This window comes from Oncorhynchus mykiss, chromosome 1, assembly GCF_057628025.1.
Source record: "Oncorhynchus mykiss isolate SJ-2025 chromosome 1, ASM5762802v1, whole genome shotgun sequence".
In the NCBI taxonomy this organism is placed as follows: domain Eukaryota; kingdom Metazoa; phylum Chordata; class Actinopteri; order Salmoniformes; family Salmonidae; genus Oncorhynchus; species Oncorhynchus mykiss.
Genome location: NC_143022.1, coordinates 11,597,948 through 11,614,429, shown reverse-complemented (window position 1 = coordinate 11,614,429; position 16,482 = coordinate 11,597,948). Strand labels below are relative to the sequence as shown.

At 40.0% G+C, this 16,482-nt stretch overlaps 1 protein-coding gene across 15 annotated transcripts in view; it reads left to right on the top strand.

Annotated features, from left to right (window-relative positions):
- Positions 1–5,040, top strand: part of LOC110522842 (receptor-type tyrosine-protein phosphatase S) — a 392,578-nt gene extending 387,538 nt beyond the window's left edge. For 14 of the 15 annotated variants that reach the window (XM_090242145.1, XM_090241934.1, XM_090241807.1 and 11 more), the window contains 2 exons: positions 1,313–1,448; positions 1,942–5,040. In XM_090242145.1, coding sequence (XP_090098271.1) covers positions 1,313–1,448; positions 1,942–2,010 — 205 coding nt within the window. In that variant the 3' untranslated portion in view covers positions 2,011–5,040. The remainder of the gene's footprint in view (positions 1–1,312; positions 1,449–1,941) is intronic. The other variant, XM_090242296.1, reaches the window with a different exon arrangement.
- Positions 5,041–16,482: the final 11,442 nt, after the last annotated feature.

Here is a 16,482-nt window from a genome sequence, read left to right as displayed (position 1 = left end):
AAACTTAAGACTCACCCTATTTCTGGGGACTGTTACAGAGAAAGGTTTGCAATGGGGACTTAATGAGGTGGAGTTTGTGTGTGTGTAAGTGTGTGTGCGTTCATGTGGGTTCGAGATTGTGTACGTTCATGCGTGTGTGTGTTCATTTTGTGTTGTGTCGGTGTGGGCAGGCATCAAAGTCAATTGTGTACATGCATCACATCAATATTACCTCTGACATGATCAGCTTAGAGTCAGGTGTTAAACCGTGTAGCGACGGCACATGATGACTGGTATCTGAGGACAAGAGAAATAACAACCTTGATGACTGGTATCTGAGAACAGGAGAAATAACAACCTTGATGACTGGTATCTGAGAACAGGAGAAATAACAACCTTGATGACTGGTATCCAGGGACAAGAGAAATAACAACCTTGATGACTGGTATCTGAGAACAAGAGAAATAACAACCTTGATGACTGGTATCTGAGAACAGGAGAAATAACAACCTTGATGACTGGTATCTGAGAACAGGACAAATAACAACCTTGATGACTGGTATCTGAGAACAGGACAAATAACAACCTTGATGACTGGTATCTGAGGACAAGAGAAATAACAACCTTGATGACTGGTATCTAGGGACAAGAGAAATAACAACCTTGATGACTGGTATCTGAGAACAGGAAAAATAACAACCTTGATGACTGGTATCTGAGAACAAGAGAAATAACAACCTTGATGACTGGTATCTGAGAACAGGAGAAATAACAACCTTGATGACTGGTATCTGAGAACAGGACAAATAACAACCTTGATGACTGGTATCTGAGAACAGGAGAAATAACAACCTTGATGACTGGTATCTAGGGACAAGAGAAATAACAACCTTGATGACTGGTATCTGAGAACAAGAGAAATAACAACCTTGATGACTGGTATCTGAGAACAGGACAAATAACAACCTTGATGACTGGTATCTGAGAACAAGAGAAATAACAACCTTGATGACTGGTATCTGAGAACAGGACAAATAACAACCTTGATGACTGGTATCTGAGAACAGGACAAATAACAACCTTGATGACTGGTATCTGAGGACAAGAGAAATAACAACTTTCAAAATGGACGCCTGATAGAGCTGTTTGCATGATTGTTGGACTTCATCTGTTATACTGATGATAATAATCATCATAATAATAATTTGGTGGGTGCTTATATTGGTTACATTTCACACATGAACAAGTGTGTATTAATATGCATGTGTGAATTGGAAATGTTTCAATATCCCAGCATATCCCCTGAGATTGGTGTGTCTGTGTGTGTTTCCAGTGCGGGGGTTGGCCGGACCGGTGTCTTCACCACACTCAGCATCGTGCTGGAGAGGATGCGCTATGAAGGCGTGGTAGACATCTTTCAGACGGTCAAGATGCTGCGAACACAGAGGCCGGCCATGGTCCAGACAGAGGTGAGGGGTCACTCCGAACCCACAGGTTCTCATGGATATTGTAGTTTTTTTGTTGAACATGTAGTTTTGCCATCTTTGCTAAGAATATGCATCAGCATTGTGTTAGCATTGATACTGGCTGTAAGTCTTAGAGCTGCTGCTAGGTTTGGCTTGTAGTATTATATTGAATATTATAGATTGGGTGGTTCGAACCCTGAGTGCTGATTAGCTGACAGACGTGGTATATCAGACCGTATACCACGGTTATGACAAAACATTTCTTTATACTGCTCTAATTACGTTGGTAACCAGTTTCTAATAGCAATAAGGCACCTCGGGGGTTTGTGGTATCTGGCCAATATACCACGGCTAAGGTCTGTATCTAAGAACAGCCCTTAGCCGTGGTATATTTACCATATACCACAACCCCTCATGCCTTATTGTTTAAGTGAAGTATCTCCTGTTTGCTGCTGAACAAAATTAATGTTGAATGTTGTTTATTTTGTCTATGCAGGATGAATATCAGTTTTGCTACCAGGCGGGTCTGGAGTACCTAGGAAGCTTTGATCACTATGCAACGTAAAAATCCATCTCGCCCCCCGAATCCTATGTCCCCCTCAACAGTCTCCTGAGCCATAGAAATGAAAACAACAACAGCAGCCAGAAAACAAAATTCAACCAACAGAATAGCAAACGAATTGTAGATTATTATTCTTTTTTTTTTAAGTCAACAAGAGTGCAATTCCAATTGGACCCAATGGACTTTGATGTCGGTGAGGAAACCGTAAATGACTCCATCAGCAGAACTAATTGACGCCCTCACTCTGAAGAAAGGAACCAAAAGTGGTGGCTCAAGCTGTGGGGTGGGAATAATTAAAGTGTTGGACTGCTAACCTTACCTCAAGTGTTCAGATGTGGAGGTGGACATTGTAAACATTTCGTGGACATCTATTAAAAATTAACTACGTTACAAACAATACAACAGTGAATGAAAAACCAACTGGGCGAACGTGACTGAGGTAAAAAAAAAAAAGGGATTGGTAAAAACTGAGAAAATGGTGGAGTGGATGTAGCTTTAAATGGGGAAGCGCCTTTTTTACCATGTAAGGACAGAGGTTCACAGTTCCTAGTTGTTTATAAACACTTCTGATGGAAAACTGTGGTTGCCTGTGTACACAGATGATTGTCCCCAAAATGTCAGACACCTCTGATGAGACAAACACACTGAGTTAACGGTAAGGTACTGGCAAAAGAAGTCGACCTCCATTCGGGACCCCCTACCACACTCATCCTTCTCTCTAAGCAAGATAACTTCTACTGCCCACAGTTCTGTTACAACCTTAGAAGCTCAACTCCCAACATGTCCATCATCTCGTACAAAGGGCAGCCCTATATCCCTTCAACTCTTTGGGCTAAGAGGAGCTTCTGCAGTACAGAATATTCTGGGGGAAAGTGATGACGGTGTCATATAGTGACTGCCAGCGGTGGATAATGCCGATTCAATCAACTTACCGTTTCAGTTTCTCCATCACTTGACGTGTGGAGCTTCTTGAGGACAAACCCCAACATGTTTATACAGTAACCACTGATATAGCTCTCTTAGCCTCAGTCACCATGGAAACTGGGTGAAAAGAGACCGCTCTTGCAAGACCAGATAAATGACAATGAAGTCCCTTGACTTTTTACTGTCACTCTTCGTTCAGGACTAGTTTTTACTGGTGCAGGGCCCAACATATTGACCGAGTGGAATCACCACAGGAGAACTTGGCATGGTGAATGGCGGCAACTGAGCTCTCTTTGCAAACTTGTACAGTGATCAACAACCCATTGTAATCATTTGTTAATTTTGTCTTAAAATTATGTGTATTTCTGGGGGTTTTCTGTCAATACTAAACATGCTGCTTATTCTCCTGTATGCTGTAAGTGTGACTCTGGTATGGGATGACAATGGAGGTGCCTGGTCTGGCGGTGTCAGTTTGCACCCATGAGGCTGAGACTGAAAGCGCATCCACATGTTATGCCCCCCCCCCCCCCCCCTCCCCCATCAACTCCTCTCGGCCTCCTCTGGACTCACTGTCTCACACGACATTCATGTCCCAAGCTTGACTTAAAGAGAGAGACTAGCTCTCTACTAACAGTGGAAGGACAGTGGTTCAAAGTTTTGAGGAACTGAGTTGATAACCCAGAGAAAGGTTCCTGTCTTTTCTCTTCCACCTATTGGCCAAAGGCCACTGTGGATGACTGGCCAAAGGCCACTGTGGATGACTGGCCACAGGCCACTGTGGATGACTGGCCACAGGCCACTGTGGATGACTGGCCACAGGCCACTGTGGATGACTGGCCACAGGCCACTGTGGATGACTGGCCACAGGCCACTGTGGATGACAGGCCACTGTGGATGACTGGCCACAGGCCACTGTGGATGACTGGCCAAAGGCCACTGTGGATGACTGGGGAAGATCTGTTGTGATGTGAAAGTTATGTCCACGATAAAAATGACTTGCACATCACGAAACTTGAAATCTAAACAATAGCAGGTCCGATTCTACCCACTATGTACACGTGTCTGACAAAAACAAGCCCTCAAAGCCCAAAATTGTATTTTTTTCTCAGAGGTCTGTGCTTTGGTATACCCAGGAGTATGCTTTTACAATGGATTCTGGGAAGGTTTTTGGATTGGTATATACACTAACAGAATGATGAAAGGAACTGTTTGTAGTCTTTGTTATTTCCAAAAAAAGCCTTATTGTTATTGTAACATTATGGAAACATGAATGTTGTGTTATGATGACTATTGTTATTTTACTTTACATAGCTGACTTTTTATTGTAATTTTTTTGTTTCGTTTTTTTTAACAGAGATATTGTATCACATTTTTTTAAATTAGCAGGAAAAAAATGTATGCTTATATGTTCATATTATGTTAAAAGACATTATATTTTTTCACTATAGAAATGTTATGTATAACTTGTGGATGTGTGTATATATATATATATATATATATATATATATATATATATATATCGCACATTCATATATATTTAAATGAAGAATATAAAGATGTATCCAAACATATTTTTTTCTGTTTCTTATTTTTAGGTATTTTTTACCACCCATAAACTTTCATTTTGCTCATGTAAAATTCTGATGGATTTGTTTTGTAGCCATGAACTTAACCTTGGGAAATATTGTGTGTTTCTCTGAAAACAATTAGGGGAGGCGCCGCTCCAGCAACCCTTTTTAAAACCTACCACTTGGTAGACCTGTGCCGATAAGGAGACGGTGTCTTTTTAATTGTTGTTGAAATTACTATTATCATTAGCTAACAATAGTCATGTATTTGTTTGAGTATTATTTTCATATGTAGTAGATTAAATAGTCTACAAAGCATTCAATTGGAGGAAAGGTATTTCCCATTCTGCTGAATTTGCCAGACTAAAGGTACTGTACTTTTTGACCATGTACAGACCGTCATCTCCCTCTTTCTCAGAAGTCCATTATTTCCTCCTCTTTCTTTTAATTTTTCTTTTCAGACACAACACGATCATCCATTTGTTAGATATCAACTATGATCCAGAATATAACACCTGTAAATAAACAAACATATAGATTATATGTATTTGTTTGATTTAACTCTCAACGCTCTCTTACTTCAGATCGAATACTGAACTGCAAAGATAAGGTTCTAATCATTGCAAAGTTCACAGTGTGAAGTCTACTTTCTCCCTTTGTAACATTTGTAGTCCACTCTGCTCTCTGTTCTTAAGTCCCCTCCTTCTTTGGCATATCTGCCATGTTAGCAATATCCCCTGCTAGCCACCCACAGCTAACTCTGTTATGAGAGGTCAATGACGACCCAGAACTTTTGCCTCAGCACAGGCTTCTTGCAATCAAAATGGCGCCTGCTCTCTGGCCCCAAAGTGAACAGGGCTGGGAAACGGCAACCAAAGGACTATTCCTTTCCAAAACAAAAGCTCTATCTTTCCATCCCCAAAAAAGGAGAAGTGCTAGTTCCCAACTGCCTAAAAAGCCAAGAAGTGGATTGTCCATTGGCATAGAGAGAAACAAGAGATATTCTCTACTACTTAGCAACTGGCCATAGTGCGATGACACAACCATTAAGGGCAAAGTACTACAGTACACTACCACTGACCCTGAATCATGACATGATGTAAGAGGGTTCATTATACTGTAAGAACCTAGTACCATACTGTGTTCATTCTTCTTATTATTTTTATGTTTTGTTACGGGATGCAGAATGAGTCAGGACTGAATGAGAAGGAGCCGTGTGATGCAAAGACTAGGACGAAGGAAGACGAAACAACAAAGACATTTCCAGCATATCCTTTTCAAGTGGGAATCGCAGACCTTTTCATATGAACAAATCTTGAAATTATCTTGAAATTAGGACTTTTTTTATGACTGAATTCAAAGACTGGTTAAGGGCCAATGACAAAAAACAAGACTGGACATCTTTGGAAGTTTGTGCCATGTGTTACTCTTTGACTTCATGTTAAGATGCCAGACTTTTGACAACAATAGCAGCCAAATCTACTGGAATGTTCGACCGAGGTGGGGAAATTAACAAAAGAGAAAAATTACTATAAAATAATAGAACCTATACGTACAACAGCCAACAAAAAGATAAAAAACCTAAGCTCAATCAAAATAGTTTTTCTTTGTATGAGGGCCAAGTGCTATCGCTTTCAAACTGTTACTTCTAACTGAAACAATGATTGGTTAAAAACCACTGTGTATGTAGATATGTTGACTTTGTATTAAAAAAATGTTGTCTGAATTTGTGCTCTTATGTCGTTTTATTCATCTTTGCCCAACTATTGCCCAGATTTAAGTACAGTTAATTATACCTTCTGTGTATGGTAATAGTACACACATTATAACAACAAATAATAAATAAATGCTAATACTTAATTCTAGTATTTGAAAGAAAGTACTACATCTACAGGTCACAGAGTACAGGCTAGGCGCATAGTACATTAAGCGGTCTTTCTTCCAGGAAGACATGCTACTGTACCAATAGTCACTGTTCCTTTATGCCGTGTTGCGTTCGTAAACATTGTTAAATCATATGTGTTATTGATTAAGACACTCTTGTTTGTTTCTTCCACCACTTTTTGTAAGTCATGGCTGTGTCCCCCTAATGGGAGCTTATTGTGACAAGACAAAATCAGATAAATGAAGTGGTATTTGCATCTTTTTTTGTGAACACATGTATCTGCACTAATCTGTACATCAACCTATAGCCCAGTAAAACATCAATTATCTCAAGTAGCAGACATAACAGGTTGTTTAAAACTTCTCAGGGCTGAAATCCCATTAACGGGATCGATATCAAAACAACAAAAATCTCATAATTAAAATTCCTCAAGCATACAAGTATTTACAGCGAAAGCACCACAAACGATTATGTTAGGTCACCACCAAGCCACAGAAAATCACAGCCATTTTTCCAGCCAAAGATAGGAGTCACAAAAAGCACAAATAGAGATAAAATGAATCACTAACCTTTGATGATCTTCATCAGATGACACTCATAGGACTTCATGTTACACAATGCATGTATGTTTTGTTTGATAAAGGTCATATTTATAGCAAAAGATCTGAGTTTACATTGGCACGTTACTTTCAGTAGTTCCTGAAACATCCAGTGGTTTTGCATTGCCACATCAATTTACAGAAATACTCATCATAAATGTTGATGAAAATGTAAGTGTTACACATGGAATTATAGCTATACTTCTCCTTAACTTCTTATGGTATAGGGGACGATTGCGTCCCACTTGGCCAAAAGCCAGGGAAAACGCAGAGCGGCAAATTCAAATAAAATGATATAAAAATCAAACTTTCGTTAAATCACACATGTAAGATACTAAATTAAAGCTACACTCGTTGTGAATCCAGCCACGTGTCAGATTTTAAAAAGGCTTTTTGGCAAAAGCATAAGAAGCTATTATCTGATGATAGCGCAACAGTAAACAAAGAGGGTAGCATATTTCAACCCTGCAGGCGCTACACAAAACACAGAAATAAAATATAAAACATGGCTTACCTTTGACGAGCTTCTTTTGTTGGCACTCTAATATAAACATCACAATTGGTCCTTTTTTTCGATTAATTCCGTCCATATATATCCAAAATGTCAATTTATTTGGCGAGTTTGATCCAGAAAAAAACAGCTTCCAAATTGTGCAACGTCACTACAAAATATTTCAAAAGTTGCCTGTAAACTTTGCCAAAACATTTCAAACTACTTTTGTAATACAACTTTAGGTATTTTTAAACGTTAATAATCGATCAAATTGAAGACAGGTCTATCTGTGTTCAATACAGGAAGACAACAAACCAAGCTACTTTTCAAGTCTTGCGCAACTCTCAACAGTGTTACGCAGTTCCTAGATGGCCGTACTTCTTCATTGCACAAAGGAATAACCTCAACCAAATTCCAAAGACTGGTGACATCCAGTGGAAGCGGTAGGAAAACAAGTTCCTAAAAAATATAGTTTCCCAATGAGATCTCACTGAACAGACAGAGACCTCAAAAAATACAAAAACTGTTTGAATCACAGACATGATTCAAACAGTTTTAGAATCTTCAGACGGTTTTCTATCCAAATGTATTAATAATATGCATATCTTATATTCTTGGCATGAGTAGAAGGAAGTTGAAATTGGGCACGCTATTTATCCAAAATTGAAAATGCTGTAACCTATACCTTAAGAAGTTAATGCAACCGCTGTGTCAGATTTCAAAAAAGATTTACGGAAAAAGAAAACTGCAATAATCTGAGAACGGCGCTCAGAAAACAAATTAATTTATCCGCCATGATGGAGTCAACAGAAATCAGAAATAACATTATAAATATTCACTTACCTTTGATGATCTTCATCAGAATGCACTCCCAGGAATCCCAGTTCCACAATAAATGTTTGATTTGTTCAATAATGTCCATAATTTATGTCCAAATAGCAATTTTTGTAAGGGCGTTTCGTACACAAATCCAAACGCGCGTGCAGGTCCAGCCGAACGTCGGACGAAAAGTTCAAAAAGTTATATTACAGGTCGTAGAAACATTTGAAACTCAGTATAGAATCAATCTTTAAGATGTTTTTATCATAAATCTTCAATAATGTTCCAACCAGAGAATTCCCATTTCTGTAGAAAAGCAATGTAACGCAGGTCGCTCTCATGTGAAATGCGAATGACCAGCACGTAGCTCTCTGCCAGACACCTGACTCATTCCCCTCTCATTCAGCCCCACATCACAGTAGAAGCCTCATTCTAGATTCTAAAGACGGTTGACATCTAGTGGAAGCCTTAGGAAGTTTAACTTGACCCATATCCCACTGTGTATTCGATAGGGGCGGGGTTGAAAATTGACAAACCTCAGATTTCCCACTTCCTGGTTGGATTTTTTCTCAGGTTTTTGCCAGCCATATGAGTTCTGTTATACTCACAGACATCATTCAAACAGTTTTAGAAACTTCAGAGTGTTTTCTATCCAATACTAATATGCATATATTAACAAGTGGGACTGAGGAGCAGGCCGTTTACTCTGGGCACCTCTGGGCACCTTATTCATCCAAGCTACTCAATACTGGCCCCAGCCATAAGAAGTTAAAATGTGTTAAAAACATCTGTAGACCTACCTACTCCATTTCACTGAGAACCACTGTGGGCTTGCACCATGCATCCACAACATCTGACAAACCATGTAAGGTATAATCAACTTGGGGCTCTCCGCGTTCTCTGGAAAATAATGAACGACATGAAACTCACCTTTCACAGAGTTGCATTGTTTTCCAGAGAACGCATAGAGCCCCAAGTTGATTATCCCTTTTATACCATGGCTATAATTGAACAAATTTACCGCTACAAATGTGTTCATTTGCAGGTATAAATGTGTTCAACATCCACTGAAGTAGCTAGCAAGTTTACTAGATAGCGACAATAGTTGCCTTGGTAATCAAACAAAAATATTTGCTAGTTTAACTAACCAAACCATCAGTCCTAGCTTGCTATTATGAAAATGTAATTCAACAATGCCAATAGTGTTGTCAATTCGACTTTTGCTTTAAAAAGCAGCTCAAACAGAACATTTAAGAACTATAGCCAATGAATTCTACCGTGCAAATATAATGGCCGTTATAGGGAAATAATGCACGATTCTAGAATGCCCTTCAAGCCAATCAGAAATGAGTATTCAACAATGCCATGGTATAAATAGATTTACTATGTGAACACCCATTACATTTGAAACCCCTACTTGTTAAGTGTAAAATTCACCACTTAATGGTCATTCAAATCAATTAGTCTCCCTACAGATCCATAATTGTCCTGTGAATCACTTGGTTTTGTGTTTTCCCTATATTTGCTCATGTCCTAATTTAGAAACAGAGAAGTTGGTACAGTGCCTTCAGAAAGTATTCACGCTGCTTGACTTTTTCCACATTTTGTTGTGTTACAGCCTAAATTTAAAAAGTATTAAATTGAACATATTTGAATACTTATTTAATCCAGATATATTAGTGTTTTATTTCCCATTAATTCTTTACAAAATGTTAGAATATTTCTTCCACTTTGACATTGCAGACTATATAAATCCATTTTAAACCTTGTAACACAACAGATTGTGGAAGAAGTCAAGGGGTATACTTTCTGAAGGCACTGTATGCAGTATATACAGTGAGCTCCAAAAGTATTGGGACAGTGACACCTTTATTGTTGTTTTGGCTCTGTACTCCAGCACTTTAGATTTGTAATGATAGAAAGGCAATGAGGTTAAAGTGCAGACTGTATAAAAACTTATTCCTACAATTATTTATTTTTTGAGTATTAATAATACTGTCTTCAATACAACAAAAAAATACCAAAATATGTCATATTTCTTCCTTGAAACAATTTATCAAAATACTGTAGATTCAATGCATTCATATGAAGGACTGCTCCTTGTAAGGAGTACCAAAATGGCGTGGCTTCAAAGCCTCTCATTAGCCAACCCTGTGTGTTGTTACAACTTTCATTAAAAGATTACACGTTTAGCATTCACACAAACATGTCATAACCTTATTATGAAAAAGGAAAATGTCCGTCAAGACTGAAATGTTTAACTTTTTTATGATTCATTCAGGAAATACTATAGGCCTTTAAGTTTCCACAGGCGTATGCTAAGTTGCTTGTAATAAGACATGGTAATCAGTTATGCCTGTCATATGAAAGATCAGTCTGTTGGAACACAGAGTATGTTACTCCAACATTATTGTCTACATTATTAGGTTCTGGAAATGTCCTAGAAGAGTGTAATACAGTTAATATGACACACTACTTCAAGTATACTGGTAGTAATTGTCTTATTCAACAGAAGCGGCTGCTGAAGTCAATGACAAGCCCAGAGACAGCCGAGCTAGGGAAGTAGGATGGTACTTATGCAGGGGTTCAGATTGGAAGCTTGTTAGGACCTAGCTAAGCAAGCGATCAAAGAATCGATGTGACACTGGACCCAAAAGGACGAGAAATGTGTAATAAATGGCAAAGCGATAAATTGGATTATCCACAGCCCCGTGGCCGAGCTTTCTGTTGCAAATGACAAATCAATCCAATCAGGCCTGGGAAAGGGACCAACCGGAAAAGGCCTCATGTTGTGCAATTTTTTGGAGGTTATCTATTTGCCAAGGCGTTTCGAATGCTGCATTATGGGGTTTCTCTGCAGTAGGCCTATGTGGTAGCATGATATTCAGAAATTGAAAAAATAAATAACTTGCCATTTAGATGTTTACAGTGGGTCAAAAAAGTATTTAGTCAGCCACCAATTGTGCAAGTTCTCCCACTTAAAAAGAAGAGAGAGGCCTGTAATTTTCATCATAGGTACACTTCAACTATGACAGACAAAATGAGAGAAAAAATATCCAGAAAATCACATTGTAGGATTTTTTATGAATTTATTTGCAAATTATGGTGGAAAATAAGTATTTGGTCACCTACAAACAAGCAAGAGTTCTGGCTCTCACAGACCTGTAACTTCTTCTTTAAGAGGCTCTTCTGTCCTCCACTCGTTACCTGTATTAATGGCACCTGTTTGAACTTGTTATCAGTATAAAAGACACCTGTCCAGAACCTCAAACAGTCACACTCCAAACTCCACTATGGCCAAGACCAAAGAGCTGTCAAAGGACACCAGAAACAAAATTGTAGACCTGCACCAGGCTGGGAATGATTGGAATCAATCACTGCCGGATGTGATACAGCCTGGAATCAAACAAGGGACTGTGTGACACCTCTTGCACTGAGATGCAGTGCCTTAGACCGCTGCGCCACTCGGGAGCACTCAACATGAGGGATGGGTTGTTAACTTTCATTCCATAGGCTACATGTGATAAATTGTCTCATACTGTGCATGTTCTCTAACAGATCCACATAATCATATTACTCCTATAGACTGAGACTGTGGAGAGACGATCTTAAAGTAAAATATATCGCTGTTGGATGATATGCTTCAAATGTTTTATGGCTTGAAATCACCTAATGTTAGAGGGCATTTATTTTATAACTTGGTAGTTTTGTGTGTTATAATAATGTTTAATATGAGAAGCAAGCGATTAGCTATCTCTCACTAGATCTCTCATGCATCAGAAACATCAGTGAGGAGACAGCAGTGGCCTTTATCGTAAGAATAGCTCTCTCTCTCGCATCCACATGGCTTAGCTGCCATCTCCTGGATACACTGTAGAATAGATTTGTGAATTGTATTATTTTGTCATAGATTCACAGCGGTACTGTTGAAACCCCGATGATATTCACATAATTTCTTCGTGAACAAATGGTAAATCAGATTTAGTTATGTTAGTCTGCAAAGACTGAAGACGCATTATGTAAGAAAATACACATTTTAAGACATTATTGTACAGTGCCTTATGATAGACCATCACCGTTACATTAATTGATAAAACATTAGTAGTCTGTAGTCAGAAACTTAAATTGAATGTGTGGCTACGTATCTATACTGATCAAAAATACAAACGCCATGCAACATGTAAAGTGTTGGTCCCATGTTTCATGAGCTGAAATCAAAGATTGCAGAAATCTTCCACACTCACAAAAGCTAATTTCACTCAAATTTTGTGCACAAATTATTTTTTATTTTTTAAATTTTATTTAACCTTTATTTAACTAGGCAAGACATTTAAGAACAAATTATTATTTACAATGACGGCCTACTCGGGTCAAACCCGGACGGCGCTGGGCCAATTGTGCGCCGTCCTACTGGACTCCCAATCCCGGCCGGATGTGATACAGCCTGTTTACATCCCTGTTAGTAAGCATTTCTCCTTTGCCAAGATAATCCATCCACCTGACAGGTGTGGCATATCAAGAAGCCGATTAAACAGCATGATCATTACACAGGTGCACCTTGTGTTGTGGAGCTATTGGCAGAGAATGTAATGTTCATTTCTCTACCATAAGCCGCCTCCAATGTTGTTTTAGAGAATTTGGCAGTACGTTGAACCGGCCTCACAACCGCAGACCATGTGTAACCACGCCAGCCCAGGGCCTCCACATCTGGCTTCTTCACCTGCAGGATCATCTGAGACCTACCACCCAGACAGCTGTAATAAAGCCTTTTTTGTGTGGAAAAACTCATTCTGACTGGCTGGGCCTGCCTCCCCAGTGGCTGCACCCCTGCCCATTAATGTGAAATCCACAGATTAGGTCCTAATGAATTTATTTCAATTGACAAATGTTCTTATGTGAACTGTAACTCACTGAAATCGTTGAAATTGTTGCATGTTTTTTTTTTATCTGCATCCATCATTATGGTTACTTATGGAACTCCTTTTGAAGGGCTTGCTGAGAGCTGTGTTTATGTGTCTCCTTAAGGTATGAGCCTTTATTCTGCATGCCAGCTGTCCATGTATTTCCCCCCAGTTATGTGGAGTAATTCAAGGAATTTATTTTTAAATAAGAAACGTTTATTTTACAGCTGTTTGTCTGTCTCCTAGCAGTTAAGGGGAATAGCTGTTTGTCCGTCTCCTAGCAGTTAAGGGGAAGAGCTGTTTGTCTGTCTCCTAGCAGTTAAGGGGGAGAGCTGTTTGTCTGTCTCCTAGCAGTTAAGGGGGAGAGCTGTTTGTCTGTCTCCTAGCAGTTAAGGGGGAGAGCTGTTTGTCTGTCTCTTAGCAGTCAAGGGGAAGAGCTGTTTGTCTGTCTCCTAGCAGTCAAGGGGAAGAGCAGTTTGTGTGTCTCCTAGCAGTTAAGGGGAAGAGCTGTTTGTCTGTCTCCTAGCAGTTAAGGGGAAGAGCAGTTTGTGTGTCTCTTAGCAGTCAAGGGGAAGAGCTGTTTGTCTGTCTCCTAGCAGTTAAGGGGAGAGCTGTTTGTCTGTCTCCTAGCAGTCAAGGGGAAGAGCTGTTTGTCTGCCTCCTAGCAGTTAAGGGGAAGAGCTGTTTGTCTGTCTCCTAGCAGTTAAGGGGGAGAGCTGTTTGTCTGTCTCTTAGCAGTCAAGGGGGAGAGCTGTTTGTCTGTCTCTTAGCAGTTAAGGGGGAGAGCTGTTTGTCTGTCTCTTAGCAGTCAAGGGGAAGAGCTGTTTGTCTGTCTCCTAGCAGTCAAGGGGAAGAGCAGTTTGTGTATCTCCTAGCAGTTAAGGGGAAGAGCAGTTTGTGTGTCTCTTAGCAGTCATGGGGAAGAGCTGTTTGTCTGTCTCCTAGCAGTTAAGGGGGAGAGCTGTTTGTCTGTCTCCTAGCAGTCAAGGGGAAGAGCTGTTTGTCTGTCTCCTAGCAGTTAAGGGGAAGAGCTGTTTGTCTGTCTCCTAGCAGTTAAGGGGGAGAGCTGTTTGTCTGTCTCTTAGCAGTCAAGGGGAAGAGCTGTTTGTCTGTCTCCTAGCAGTTAAGGGGGAGAGCTGTTTGTCTGTCTCTTAGCAGTTAAGGGGGAGAGCTGTTTGTCTGTCTCTTAGCAGTCAAGGGGAAGAGCTGTTTGTCTGTCTCGTAGCAGTCAAGGGGAAGAGCTGTTTGTCTGTCTCCTAGCAGTTAAGGGGAAGAGCAGTTTGTGTGTCTCCTAGCAGTCAAGGGGAAGAGCTGTTTGTCTGTCTCCTAGCAGTCAAGGGGAAGAGCAGTGTGTGTGTCTCTTAGCAGTTAAGGGGAAGAGCAGTTTGTCTGTCTCCTAGCAGTTAAGGGGAAGAGCTGTTTGTCTGTCTCCTAGCAGTCATGGGGAAGAGCAGTTTGTCTGTCTCTTAGCAGTCAAGGGGAAGAGCTGTTTGTCTGTCTCGTAGCAGTCAAGGGGAAGAGCCATTTGTCTGTCTCCTAGCAAAATGAATCTGCATATACTCCATGTCAGTACTGTTTACAGTATGTGACCTTGCTGCTGCAAGCTGCATCAAACTGTCTCTTCCTCCCTCCTTCCCTCCCTCCCTCTCTCCTCTCTTCCCTCATTCCTCTGTCTGTGTCCAGGATCGGAGACGCCACTGACTTATGGCTCCCATTAAAGTTGGATCATGTTAGAGAGAGAGGGCCACCTTTAACTCTCCCTCTCTCTTTCTAGCTGTCATTCCCTCTCTCTTTCTAGCTGTCATTCCCTCTCTCTTTCTAGCTGTCATTCCCTCTCTCTCTGCATCACTATCCCGAAATCGGACTTAACTTGGACTGGAGCCTTTTGACTTAAACTGACTTGATACCCTCCTCAAGCCCAAATATTAAAAATGATGCTATTAAAAAGTGTGCAGCGCATCATCTCTTCATTTAACAGATTACATCGGACATTTAACAGTTTGAATCGGACAGCAGTCAATTAAATTGTGCCAGCTGAGAAGAAGTTGCGCGTGGCAGTGCAGAGGAACGTCGGCGTGTGAATTCAGATGGAGACATTGGATAGATGATACCTAAAATTATTATTTTCGGATATAAAGACTACGCTGTATCAACCAAAAATTGGATTGCAACTTGCAAAACATGCGGGAAGAAAATGACAGGCTGAGGCGCAACAACTTCCAACTTTGTTCGACATTTGAAGCTGCACAAGAATGTTAAATCGTGGCTAATATAGCCGACAGCTATATCATTCATAACTTTGCTAGTGTAGCATGTAGGCTAACAGATTACATCGGACATTTAACAGTTTGAATTGGACAGCAGTCAATTAAATTGTGCCAGCTGAGAAGAAGTTGCGTGTGGCAGTGCGAGTGGCAGTTGCGCGTGGCAGTGCAGAGGAACGTCAGCGTGTGACAGTCAATGAGCCTGCACACAGTCAGTCAGTGCGGGAATGAGATCATTGCACCCAGGTGAAGAGCACATTATGACTTGTTTAGGACTCGAAACTCAAAGTTTAGGACTTGAGACTTGACTCGGCCTTGCCTGTCTTGACTTGATACTTGACTCGGCCTTGCCTGTCTTGACTTGGGACTTGACTTGGGACTTGAGTGCTAAGACTGGAGACTTACTTGTGACTTGAAAAATAATGATTTGATCCCACCTCTGCTGCTCAATATGCGATATTTGATTAGAATGGCGTTGTTAACCAAAGCCCAAATAGACATGTCTTATATGGTCAGAAAGCTTAAATGATTGTTAATCTGACTGTAGTGTCCAATTTACAGTAGCTATTACAGCAGAAAAATACCATGCTATTGTTTGAGGATAGTGCACAACAACAAAACACTTTTATCACAGCAACTGGTTTAATACATTCACCTCTGACAATAAATAATGTACTTACATTCAGAAATCTTGCTCCGATTAGTCATCCTGAGGGTCCCAGAGATAAAAATGTAGCATAGTTTTGTTTGATAAAATCAATTTCTATATCCTAACATGATCCATGTTTTGTACAGCGTTTCGCATGAATTTCGACTCTTTCTACTTAAAACAAAACAATCTATGAAATCTAAACTTTGTTTCACCCGATCAAGTTGGCTTTCTGTGCAATCCTCAGACACTCTAGAAGGCAACCAAACATTGTTTCATCATTCTACATTAAGTATTGGCTACACAACATGTTTATTAGCCCATGAAGGACAGATATTACGCACCAATGAGACAGGTGGTGTTAACTTGATTG